General features: G+C 45.0%; 1 protein-coding gene and 1 long non-coding RNA gene across 10 annotated transcripts in view; one reads left to right on the top strand and one right to left on the bottom strand.

Moving 5' to 3' along the window:
* Nucleotides 1–9,868, bottom strand: part of LOC102991920 (uncharacterized) — a 12,168-nt gene extending 2,300 nt beyond the window's left edge. The window contains exons 1-3 of the long non-coding RNA XR_447720.3: nucleotides 9,794–9,868; nucleotides 9,034–9,210; nucleotides 4,092–4,208 (exon numbers count right to left, since the gene is read on the bottom strand). This is a non-coding gene — a long non-coding RNA (uncharacterized lncRNA). The remainder of the gene's footprint in view (nucleotides 1–4,091; nucleotides 4,209–9,033; nucleotides 9,211–9,793) is intronic.
* Nucleotides 9,869–10,394: 526 nt separating this feature from the next.
* Nucleotides 10,395–13,046, top strand: part of MAGI1 (membrane associated guanylate kinase, WW and PDZ domain containing 1) — a 651,320-nt gene continuing 648,668 nt past the window's right edge. For 5 of the 9 annotated variants that reach the window (XM_024123825.3, XM_024123827.3, XM_055079512.1 and 2 more), the window contains exon 1: nucleotides 10,401–11,319. In XM_024123825.3, coding sequence (XP_023979593.1) covers nucleotides 11,007–11,319 — 313 coding nt within the window. In that variant the 5' untranslated portion in view covers nucleotides 10,401–11,006. Of the gene's footprint in view, nucleotides 11,320–13,046 lie in introns of all 9 variants that reach the window. The other 4 variants (XM_028478783.2, XM_028478784.2, XM_028478786.2 and 1 more) reach the window with 3 other exon arrangements.

The following is a 13,046-nucleotide window of genomic DNA, read 5'->3' on the forward strand; positions in this document are numbered from 1 at the left end:
GCGCGCCTGCCTGCCGATGCAGGGGAACCGGGTTAGCGCCCCGGTCTGGGAAGATCCCACGTGCCGCGGAGCGGCGGGGCCCGTGAGCCATGCCCGCTGGGCCTGCGCGTCCGGAGCCTGTGCTCCGCAACGGGAGAGGCCGCAGCAGAGGGAGGCCCGCATACCACAAAAAAAAAAAAAAAAAAAAAAGTATTACATTATAACTAACAGCAATTACACACAGTTGATGAGTGAGGACAGCGAGTCTCATACAGGTTTTAAAACTTGCCTAAGGATAACTAGTCATTATGTGACAGCACAGGGCTTTGATTCTAGAGCTGCCAGTTTTGAAAGTCCATACTCTAGATCAGGATGCTGTACTGAGTACTGGTATTTCATGTAATATTTAAATTTTTTCCTTTGTAAGTTGTATATCCCAGCACATTCTATATTATTTTAGTATGCTACCTTTTTAAAATGGTGTCAGAATGAGTTTTTAAATTTAGGTAAAATTCACATAACATACAAGTTTGCTATTTTAACCTTTTTCTTTTCTGGCCTCCCGGCTTGCAGAGCCAAGGATTGAACGGGGCCACTGCAGTGAAAGCACCAAGTCCTAAACCCTAGACTGCCAGGGAATTCCCTATTTTAACCATTTTAAAGTACACAATTCAGTAGCATTTAGTACATTCACAGTGTTGTGCAACCATCACCTTTATTTAGTTCCAGAACGTTTTCATCACCCCAAGAGGAAATCCCATAACCATTAACCAGCACTCCTCCTCCTGCCTCCCCACAATTCCTGATAACCACCAATTTATTTCTTATCTCTATGAATTTGCCTGTTCTGGACATTTCAGATAAATGGAATCACACACTATGTGGTCTTTTGTATTTGTTTTCTTTCACTTGACGTCATGTTCACAAGGTTCTTCTATTTATAGCGTATATCAGTCCTTTGTTCCTTTTTACACCTGAAAAATTTTCCATTGTATGGATAGCCACATTTTCTTCATACATTAATTTTTTTGATGAACTTTTAGGTTATTTCCATCTTTGGCTATTGTGAAAATTGCCGCTATGAACATTCATGTACAACTTTTTGTTTGTACACCTGTGTTCAATTCTTTTGGATATATATACCTAGGAACTAAATTGCTGGGTGGTATAGTAATTCTATGTTTAACTTATTGAAGAACCATCAAACTGTTTTGCACGGTGTCTGCATCATTTTACAGTTCCAGCAGCAATGCATAAGTGTTCTAATTTCTTTGCATCTACACCAACATTTGTTATCTTCCACGAAAAAAAAAATTGTACCCATCCTAGTGGAGGTATAGTAGTATCTCACTGGGGTTTTAGTTTGCATTTCTCTAATGACTAATGAAGTTAAACATTTTTTTTTCATGTGTTTAATACTGTTCTTTTAAAAAAATTTAATTCTAGAATAAATAATAATAAATAATCTAGAATTTTAGATTTATAGGATATTTGCAAAAATTATATAACATTTTAATAACACAATCTCCATATCAAATGTACTGGAAGGCATTTCTCTGCCTCCTCTACTTCTTCTACCTTGAGTTTTTAACTTTTTGATAGAGAAATATGTCATTGGAAAATATTATAGTTATTGATGAAGGTTCTGATACATTGTCTATTTTGCTTACAAAATCATGGGGTAGATAGTATTACAGTGACATTAGAAATTAATAAATGATGGTACATAGCACAGTAATTAAGAACATCGTCTGTCTTAGTCACACCAGGTCTAAATATACCGGTCATGTCGTCTTAGGGAAGGTATTTAACCTCTCTGAACCTCAGTCTCTTCTTCTGCGAAATAGGGATAGCATCTACCTCATAGTGTCATTATGAGGGTCAATTGAAAAAATGTATTGAAAGCACTTAAATGCAGTATTTAGCACTCAATAAATGAGGGATTTACTTTGTTTGTTTGTTTGCTTGCTTGCTTTTTAAAGCACCAAGCAATCACCTAATTTATCTGTGTTCCCATAGTTGGTCAGGATTTATGGGATACCATCATTCTATCTCTGCATCCTTCATTCATTCATAAATGTATTCATTCATTCTTCAAATAAGCATTGGGCCCATATTATGTGTTAAGCTGTGGTCACAAAGCTGCAAACATCAATAGCATTAAGAATCAAAAGTCTGGAAGCAGAGAAACCTAAGATTAAATCCCGACTGCCACTTCCTAGGTGTGTGATCCTGGGCAAGTCACATAGCATCCGTTTCCTCATCTATTAAGTGGGACTGCTAATACTCCCTGCCTCATAAGGTAGAGAGGATTAAGTAAGTGCATCACTGAAAGCATTTACCAAAGCATCCTGCACACTGAGCAGTCCCTCAAAATATGTTAACCACCGGAGATTTAACAAGTTAATAAATGCAAAGATTTAGAAGAGCACATGACATATTGTAAATATGTCTCAGTATATTTCGTTTGTTTTTTTTGTTTTTTTTTTTTTTTTTTTGTGGTACGCGGGCCTCCCTCCGCTGCGGCCTCTCCCGTTGCGGAGCACAGGCTCCGGACGCGCAGGCTCAGCGGCCATGGCTCACGGGCCCAGCCGCTCCACGGCACGTGGGATCCTCCCAGACCGGGGCGCGAACCCGGTTCCCCTGCATTGGCAGGCGGACGCGCAACCACTGCGCCACCAGGGAAGCCCCGTTTGTTTGTTTTTTAACCACTGAAAAACATAAAACCATTCTTAGCTTGTCAGTAATACAGGGAAAGAAATAAATTTGGCTGTGGGCCATAACCCAAGGCATAGAGCACCCTATGAAAAGTATAAATATGGTTTCTTGAAACTTTTGTTTCAATTATTTATATACATGTTTATGCGTGTATATGTGGTGGTAAAACAAAATGCATTTCTTATTCTGAACAGCAATCAAAAAATTTGAAAACATTAACCTAGAGAAGGTTATCTGGAGAGCGGTGTCGTAAATGCCAGCTTGCCTTAGCAGGTGGATCACATAGCTTTACTAGTTTTAGGCTTTAGTGGTATCAATTCAAAATGTAAAGTCATACCGAAATGATAGATTAAAATAAAATTAATAACTGAAGGGGAAGTTATTTGGACTAGGGGTCTAGTCTAAAACAGAGTAACTTGAGATTTAAGCGAAGGAAAAAAAAAAGAAAGAAAAAGAGAGAGAGAGAGAAGAAAGAAAGAATTGCTATCCGTCTAGTTTTGCTCCCATCACTCAGCTGTGAGTGTTCCCAGCACTCTCAGGATTTTAGAGGAAAGGTCACAAGATCAAGGTCAAACATCTGAAAAATGCACATGCTGTGCGTTTGGAAGCAGAAACATTCCCAAGCATATGCCAGCTTTTAAGTTCACTGAAGCAGGGAACCAACTTAATGATTAAAACTGCAATGTCTTCCAACACTGAGCTTAATTCAGCAGTTCTCTGCTGCATGTAAAATCCTTGGGGTACCCAAACTCAGGCAAGCTGAATTTCTCAGCCAGGAGTGTCAGGAATGTTCACGATACAAGCGCGCCAAATTTGGGCACTGATTCCCTGGGGGATGCTGCTCATAACCACTGCCGGTTTGGCTAAGCCTCCCCTCACCTGGGCAACAGTCCACAAAAAGGAGTTTAAAATTCCAGGAATGTGCTAAATCTGGAAAGTGAATAACACATTTTTGGGGGTCCTCATTCATCTGCCTACAAGGTTTTATGAGGAACAATTTTCCAAAGATGGTACAGTTCAAGGAGCAAGGTTGCTCAGATTCCAGATTGCTGAGTCTTTTTCTAAAACTCCGCCTAGTGTTTGCTGGATCGGCTTTGTGGCAAGACAGAGTTGTCCTTTATGGAACCATATACTCACACTGTGGGCACCTGTAACCAGCTGGGAACTCAGTGAATGGTTCCATAAAGCACACCTTTAAGTATCATAATGTTATCATAAAACTGGACATTGTCTTTCACTTATTAAAATACTATTAAAATAAATTATAGGTGGAGGATGCAAGAAGTTCTTCTAACCATGGCACCTTTAGTTTCTGAAGACATACTTGTGAATTACAATCCTTCCCAAAGACATGTCCACCAGGATCACCCTAGGTTCCCTGGCACTGAACTTACCCAACACTATTGAACTGGTATGTTTCCTTGTCTCTGTATCCAGTGAGTATTCAGTTAGGAGGTAAGCTTCCTCCAGCAAAGAAAATAGCGTGTCTTTTAGTGCTGTACCATCAGTGCCTAGTAGGAATTGACAAAATAAGTATTTAATCAACATCTGTTGAATGAACAAATGAATGAAAACAATCTACCAACTGTCATGGGCCATCTTAGAATATTTAATTTTCTTTTTTTGCTTAGCTTCAGAAAAATTTAAGATTCACTTCAGAATATTTGAAATTGATGTTATGTAGTTTAACAAACCATCTGTATTAAACACGTATAACACTTGACTGGCTTCCTTTGTAAAGGGTACAATTCTGCACTATTGCCAGCTTCAGAATATCTTCAAAATAGCTACCAACGTGTGGGCCAACCACTGCAGCTTCGATTGAAATCAAACTCACGCTACGTTTGAATTCTTGGAACTCTTAGTTAACTGTGGAAGAGGTGACCACGATCAGAATTTGTAGAGGAACTCATTTTAAAGAGGTTTCCCTGAGTCGTCTCAAGTCCACACACACTCTGCCAGGCTTGATCAGGCAGCCAATCATGTCTGTGACTCACTTGTGTTTATTCTCAAAGCTACTGAAAAGTAGGCAGACTCCGTCTACTCTCCACAATTGAAACTGAAAGCTTTAATACAGACTGAAATTTCTCTCATTGCTCTTCCCATCTGCTAGTGAAAAATCTCCTTTATTTTGGGATTGCTAAACCTGGATGATGTAAATTGCACGTGGCTATCTTTCCCGATTGTCGGGAGAAGGCCAATCTGTATGTAGTAGGAGGGGATGAGGGCAACATAGAGGGAAAAATAACTGAGAGATGGAGAGAGAAAGCTGAGGGCATCGCTTGAGCCTCTTCATCCAGCCTTGATGAAAACTAGTTTCATCTCCACTCTTGCCAGTTATATGGAGTAATACATTTCCTTTCTTGCTTAAGCTAGTTCAACTAGGCTTCTGTCACTGGCAACCAAAACATCCTAATACAAATAATTACTTCACCCCCATTCGAAATCCTAGATGATCATTAATAGGGCATTGGTTTAATACATTTTGGAACATTCAAAGAATACAATATTATTGAGCTAATAAAAGTGATCAATAGAGGTTTATATTTAACAAATAGAAAATATTGAGAGTATATTGGTAAGTAATAAAAGGTATAAAGGATTATTTTATTCCATAAATTAACTGTAAATCCCAAATGGGGAGAGAGGGAGAGAGAGAGACAACTTAAGAAAGTAGATTGCGTGCACGTGTATATATTTGTATTGACCAAAGTCCAGGAGGAGATACACCCAAATGCAGAAAGTGCTTATCTTGTGGTAATACAATTTTTTTTGGCCACGCCCCAGGGCAGGTAGGATCTTAGTTCCCCGAACAGGGATCGAACCCAGGCCCCCTGCATTGGAAGTGTGGAGTCTTAACCACTGGACCGCCAGGGAAGTCCCTTGTGGTAATACAATTTTGAATAACTAAATTTAATGTTGCCTTTTTAGTTACCTATTTTTAAAATTGTTCTGCAACAACTTACATCACTAGGGTATTTTTAAAAATATGGGCATTCCATCTTTGATTTCAACGTGTATTTTCCTTCTCTCTCATTCAGTTCAGTTTCCATGCAATAAATTGTTAAAAACATACAATAAAGAAGAAGACATAGAGTGAGTGAACACCTTCAATAATAAAATCCTGTATTATTTAAGCATCTACCATGTTCCAATTACTATATTTTCATAGAGTTGGTGGGAGATGAAATAAAAGAGATACAAATATCTATTAGGAAGAAAATGCAAATACCCTGTTCTCAAGGAATTAACAATATCATGAGGTATATGTTCAGTGGAATTATGTAGGATGATGTGCTACATTACAGCTGAACATTTTGGAAATTTTAGGAGAGATTCCCACGATAAATTCTTCGGTTTCTCTTGCTTTCTTGGACCCAACGTCGAATTTCAAATCTTCCAGTTACCAATATTCATTTTTTTCTCATGGAAGTGAACCAGAACATTAGCCAGGATTAAACTCTCTTCCTCCTCTGGGGTATTAAAATAATAGTTCACATGTGATGTCTTGAAAGGTCACAAGAATTAAAATTTTATTTATTCTTGCTTAGCTGAAAGGACTAAAGGGAGGGGTACCATGGTCAGAAAAAACCCATCTGCCTCTCTGTGAGGAAAAGAACAAGTTATCAAGTGAATCATAAAAGCCCCTCCAGGAGATGACGTGGAAAGTTTGCCCTCACTGTCTGTTTCCTTCGATCTGAACTAAGGGCTTTAACCTCCTTTGTTGATCTTCTGCTCTAAATTACCAGTTTGGCATCAGTTACCTTTCTTGAATATGAAATATTTACCTTGATATCTATAATATACACCTCAATGGCATTCTTCAGAAACTAAAAGATAACCAATTTTCATGTCCTCTTTTGCCCCACACCAACGAACTTATCTCCCATCTTCGCATTTTCAGAAAAAGGAGGTAAGTTACCACTTTAGACTACAATAATGATTTCTTTACTTACAACTAGAAAACTTTGAAAGGAAATGTTATTTGTGAGAAAGAAAAGCAATGTACAATTTATATTTGTGGATTTTTTTTCTTCCCTTTAGTTGAACTAGCTATATGAAAATTAAATCATAATCTGTGCAGAGTTTATTGTGTCACAGTTTACTTATCTCGATCCACTGTGTTTATTAAGAGTTCACTGTTGAAATGCTTCCGCAATAACAGTATAAGGCCATTTGGCACGTCGCCTATACCGGAGCCCACAGATCTCCAAGCACTTTAGAAATGTTTGCAAATTAATCCTCTTTACGTTACAGTAAATTATTCAATCTTCAGAGCCTACGGAAGGGGAACTGGAGATTGGATTCTGGAGTGGAACGCTGTATTCCTTCAGTTTCAAGGGAAGAGATAGCAAGGTGACTTAACTGATATGCACACACTATGTGGCAGATTCAGGAGGCAAAGAATGCTGGTACCCAAATATGCTAGACGGTGGATGGCCACATCCTACACCTTCAGAGTGCAGTGGTTCTGAGAATGGGCTTTGGTTTGTGCCTCTGGGTTCACATCCTAACTTTATCACTTCCAAGCTCTTGAGCAAGTTTCTGTACTTGCCTAGCTTCACTTTCCTCAATCGTAAAATCAAGGCCATTCATGCAAGTCAAGGTCATACCTACCTCACACGATTGCTGCAGTGATTAAATAAAATAACGCACATAATTATCCTGGCACACATGGTAAACCTCCAAGCTAGATGTTTTATGGCATTATTTTGTCCACTGGAATGTACTGTCAAAGTCATAACGTAAGTGAGAGAAGCCAGAACACTAGGATCCCACTTTACATCTCTTCAGGAAAAATATACTCCAAGAGAACTATAAGCTCTTTCAAAATAACAATCTATAAATCGGTTCTAGCCACCGAATCTGAATGGGCTTCATGTCGAAGGCCATATATTATCCAGTTTAAGATCACACTTAATCCATGCATTCATGCATTCGTTCATTAAGTGTGTCTGATGCACAGTCCCCTCAAGGCATGGGCTTAGGTGCTGAGGATTCAAAGGTTGGAAAAGGATAGATATGATTTCTGCCTTGAAGTTGTTTCCAATCTGGGACACAGGAACTGGACCAGGAGAAACAGAGCAGACAGAGTGTCAGAGGAGGAGCCGAGAGCCTGGAAATATCATAAACTTAATGTCTGGAAAAATTGAGTCTTAGCTGCATTGGAGGTTCAAATTACTTCTTTTTATGTTCCTGGGTTATAATATGTCTCTCTATACCTCTCTCCACCCTGCTGTCTGTACCCTTCGGTATCCCTTCTTTCTTGGGGGGGTTATTCCACATCTAAAATCGGAAGTGGGCTAAATTCCAAGTCCTTTCCTCTTCTCAGACTCAGAAACACGTGGAATCCTGGAGAGGGAAGATGGTGCTCTGCCAGTGGGAGGAATCGCAAACCACTTGGTCTTGCCCATCCTTTGGACCCCTCCAGGTGGGAGTGAGGTAGGAGGTAGGGGACCAGTGATTGGAGGCAGGTGGGGGAATTCTTGGCAAGCAATCCTAGAATATGGGCTGCGGAAGTGAGGAACATACAAGGTCAGGCTCACCGGTGATTTGTAGGGGAATCTGTGATTTCAGTCTAAGGTGTTACCCAAAAATGTGCATTTGGGGGGAAGGATTCACTCACCAAATACTTGAGCATGAACCAGGTACCAGGCACTGTTCTAGGAACTGGGAATGCATCAGTAAACCAAACTTCACTGCCCTCCTGGAGCTTACACTCTACAGGAAGATGTGGACCACAGATTTCTTCTCCTAAAAGGGTCTGTGATGTAAAAAACGCTCAGGAATCAAGATGCTAGACTTATGGTCTTCACGTTGTATACCAGCACCACTTCAGGGGAACCTTCGAAGTCCAGATGATAGAACCCATCCCTAAGATTCTGACTGGCTGGATGTGTGTTTGGGTTTGGGAATGAACCTTTTGAATCTCTCACTCGTCTTGATTCAGTCAAGTTGGAAACAAATGGGTATCTTCCAGGAAGAGAGGCTGAAGACAAAGTTTCCCTCACCAAGAAGAGCCATGGAAAACTGGCCACTTCGTTTTCTTACAACTACTACAAGGATTTTTCAGTTCTGGATATCTCAAGAGAGAAACAGCAACATTCTTCCACCCTACAAGCAGTGCTTTAAAATATTTAAATGTATGCCTATATATTTTAAGCTTTAGAAATGAGAGGAGGAATTATCATCATCTAACTTGAAACCCCAAATGATTCCTAATTTTTCCAACTACTACTATTACTCCTAATACTACTAAGTTTTTATTATATGCCACTTTACAAGTGTTCTCCCTGCAATACTCCCAAGAATCTTGTGAGGTATTGTTATACTTACTTAACAAGGGAGAAACGAAGGCTCTGAGGGGTCCCGGCGCTTGGTCAAGGTCACACAGAGATTGGACCGGTGGGAACCTAAACCCCAGAACCCGGCTCTCAACCGTGACCTCTGCAGCACCGCATTCTTTCTGAGTCCTTTACACTCACCTCCCTTATTTCGCACTTGAAATCTCTCCTGTGACCAAAGATGAATAAACAAGTTATAAATCACTGAGGGAAAGAAAATGTTTGGGAGACTATCGCCCAGGTCAGTTGGGGAGTATGTGGGGAGTGCAGCCTTGCCGGTGCAGAGTATTCTTTCTGTCCCGCAGCCCCCGAGCACGTTCCGAAACCTAGCAGGGATAGAAACCGGCTCTACCTCAGCCCCCCCTCGGGCTGCGAATTCCGAGAGGTGGCTGCCGCGCCCACGCCCCCGCGGGCGCCAGGACTCGGGTGCAGATCCCAGACCCAGAAGTGATCCTTATCTCTTGGCCCTGGGGAGGGTCCAAAGGCTGCCCAGCTTAGCCAGGAACTTGAGCCCGAGACAGATGCCTGGCTCCAGAAGTCTCTCCCGGCGAGGGAGTTAAAGAGCTAGACCCCTTTTCGGTTGAAGACCCAAACCCCCTCTTGCCTTTTGGCTTCTTTCCCTCACCTATAGTTTTCCCCTGTGTCCAAAAAAGTTGGCCCCAAAGTTTAAGGGTGTGTGTGTGTGTGTGTGTGTGTGTGTGAGCGTGTGACTCTCCCAGGGATTCCAGTTGGGGGACCCAGGGTACACTCACGGTCCCCCTCCACACGATCACAAACCCACGGGCAGACCCCGCTCCAGGAGCCGAACCCGAGGGCTTTGTGCAAGCGGCGGACAGAAGCTTCGGGGTCGGGTACTGCATACTATAGGGAAATGCGGCCGGGGGCGGGGGAGAGGCGGCAGACAGTGTGGGCTCGGTGACCGACAGCGGGGCCAGCCACTGGCCGAGGGCGGTAAGAAAGCTTAGGGCGGCGTGAGTGCGTGCGTGTGTGCGTGAGTGTGAGCGCGAGGGTGTGTATGAGGCTCCCCAACCCCCACCTGTTTGAAACGGTTTTAAAATGCCAAAGCCAGATTGCCCATGTTTTCAAAAGTTGCAAACGGTTGGAGGAAAATACTTGCGCATCCCACAAACTCCCAAAGGGATTTGCCGAGGCGTGGGCACTGAAAGAAAAGGAGGAATGAGAGGGGTGTGTGAAGGTGGGGTGAAAATTGCCTGCTTCTGGTAGGTCGGCTTTAGGACCCAACGGGAAGCACATTGGAATCTCTCCCTTCGGGAAGGCGGGGTGGGGCAGGCCGGCCGGCAGGCGGCCGCGGGGCGCATGCGCGCGCGTCTCCTCTCGCCGGCCGCTGCGCTCAGCGGCGCGGAATAGAATGAACTGTAACAAAACAAGCCGAGCCTTTGTATCTGCTTAAAGGGGACGCAGGCACTTCCCTCCTGTCCCTCTCCCCCGCCCCTCCCGCCCCCCCCCCCCCGGCCGCGCTCCGCAACCGCGTATCCAGGGATCCCAGCAAGTGGCTGGAAGGGCTTCCCTAACCCTCAGTAACAGCCCGCCAGCGAGGAAAGGCGAGCCAGGCGGGAGGCAAAGAGGAGACACCGCATTTCTAAGAGGCAAGAAAGAAAGGAAGGAAGGAAAAAAATAACCCAAGCGGCGCAGAGTGGACTCTGGTCCCGGAGAGCACGGTCAGGCGCCGGAACGTGGACCTAGAGGCACCGGAATGCAAACAAAGCTCGCGGGCGCCTGTGCAGGGCTCGCGGGGAAGCCCAGAAAGTTTGTTTTATGATGGCTTGAGTGCGCGAGTGTGTGCAGGGAGCGAATCTGCCAAGTTTCTCTCTCCCGTTGCGTTATTTGGGGGGAGATGTCTCTCCCTTGAAGCAGCGTGGGCTTGGGGGCTTGTGCTGTGGAAGGCACCTGTCTCTCATTTTATTTTTATTTTTTTTTTGGGGGGGAGGAGGGGCGTAAGTAATCATGTCGAAAGTGATCCAGAAAAAGAACCACTGGACTAGCAGGATTCACGAATGCACCGTGAAGCGGGGACCCCAGGGCGAGCTGGGGGTGACGGTGCTGGGGGGCGCGGAGAACGGAGAGTTTCCGTATGTCGGAGCGGTGGCGGCGGCCGAGGCGGCGGGGCTTCCCGGCGGCGGCCAGGGCCCTCGGCTGGGCGAGGGGGAGCTGCTTCTGGAGGTGCAGGGGATCCGGGTGTCCGGTTTACCCCGCTATGACGTACTGGGAGTTATCGACAGCTGCAAGGAGGCCGTCACCTTCAAAGCCGTCAGACAAGGTAAGACGGGACGCGCCTCCCGGAGGCGCCCCCAGAAAAGGGGATCGGCCTGCAGAGCCTCCCCCGCCCCCCAACTCGATTTCCCGCTTTTCTCCTGCGAGTGCGGCTTAGAGGGGAAGTTGAGGCCGTGCGCCCTGTGATAGTGAAATATACAAAGTTGTTGAGAGGTTGTGGGTTGTTTGCTCACCGGCATTGGGAAGAGGGGCTTGGGTTTGCGCGGGGAAACGCGGAGATTTTTCCCAGGCCTGGTTTGCCAACCTGTTATCTCCGCCACCAAGTGCAGCACAGCTTGCCTGCACCTGGAGGAGAGTTGGCAGGGGCAACGTGGACGCTCTCCTGACTCCCTGGGCGAGTGTTGCAGCAGGCGCAGTTGCTGCGTTCTTTGGCCACTTGTCTGTTTCCATACCTGGAGAATGGGTACGAAGGAGGTGAGGGTCTTTGGTTGTTGGGCCTCCTCCATCAGAAAATTAGTGTCACCCGCGACCGCCCAGGTGGGTCCGGGCATCACCGCCTGGCAGTTCCAAAGCCCGCCGCCTGAAGATCCTGCATTCACCCCACGGCAGGATGACGCATGTGTCTCGACCGTGTGGCCCGGCCCCAGGCTCGTGGGTGGCGGTCGGGGGAGAGAATGGAGAGGGTATTTCAGTGCTACTCAAGCCCAAGTTTATACTGCCACCAACATCACCACCATCGCCATCACTAAGACCATCATCATCCCTGTGACGATGATGATAGCTATTTCTTGTTAGCTTACTACGTGCCAGGCTCTATGTAAAATGCTTTCCTGGCACTATCTTGTTTTGATTGACAGCAGTTCTGAGACCGAGTTGTTCTTATAAACCCCATGTTACAGATAAGGAAACTGGGACTGATGTTGGTTCAGTTACTTGTCCAAGGTCACACAGATGCCAAGAGTGAGGGTGTGAGCCCTTGTTGCAGAGCCTTAAGCACTGAGGAGGAAGAGGTGGGGGAATGACCGTGGGAGCCCTGAGGAGCGCACTTGAGAGGAGGGAGTGGAAGCAAATTCATCTCTCAGAAGCCCGGAGAGGAGTGATGACCTTTATGATGGCTGCTGGTGGGGGTGGGGAGTCCCTTACATCTTAGTTTGGTGCAGGCGTGGGGCTGTCCCTGATACAGTCCAATAGAGAAGGACTGGACTCCCTTAAAGGGAGCCCTTGTACGACCATGCACCATGACGCAGGTTCTTCCCCGTAAAAGCACCAGGTTGAGCCCTGGTGAAAAGTTCCCATATGTGCCTGCGCGGGCTTGGAAGGGCAAGCAGCAGCTGGAGGAATGTGTCAGAGGAAAGAAGGGTTGGGCTGAGCTAGTCCTCTTTTGGAAACAGGCCCGTTCCAGATGAAATGGAACAGGGGGACAGGGAGAAGAGCTGGGCCTTTTGGTAGCTTTGGGAGCTGAGGGACTGATGGTTATGGAAAGCTCCTTCCATTTATGTCCTCATTGTCCGCTTGCACACCTCCTCCAAGAAGCCCTCAGGCATCCTGCCCAGATGAACAAATCCTTCTTCCTCTGGACTCCCCTAAAGGTGTATCTTGTAGTTTTTTACTTACTCTGAACTATGTTAGTTCCCTCCCCTCATTTCCATACAAGGTGGTAAGCTCATTGAAGGGAGAGACTGTGGCTCATTCATTGCACATCTCCCCAGCTTTGCTTGAGGTCCATCACCTTGCCTCACTTGAGAATGTGTCCTCCCTCATCTGTAAACTAGC

This window comes from Physeter macrocephalus, chromosome 18 (genome assembly GCF_002837175.3).
Source record: "Physeter macrocephalus isolate SW-GA chromosome 18, ASM283717v5, whole genome shotgun sequence".
Classification (NCBI taxonomy): domain Eukaryota; kingdom Metazoa; phylum Chordata; class Mammalia; order Artiodactyla; family Physeteridae; genus Physeter; species Physeter macrocephalus.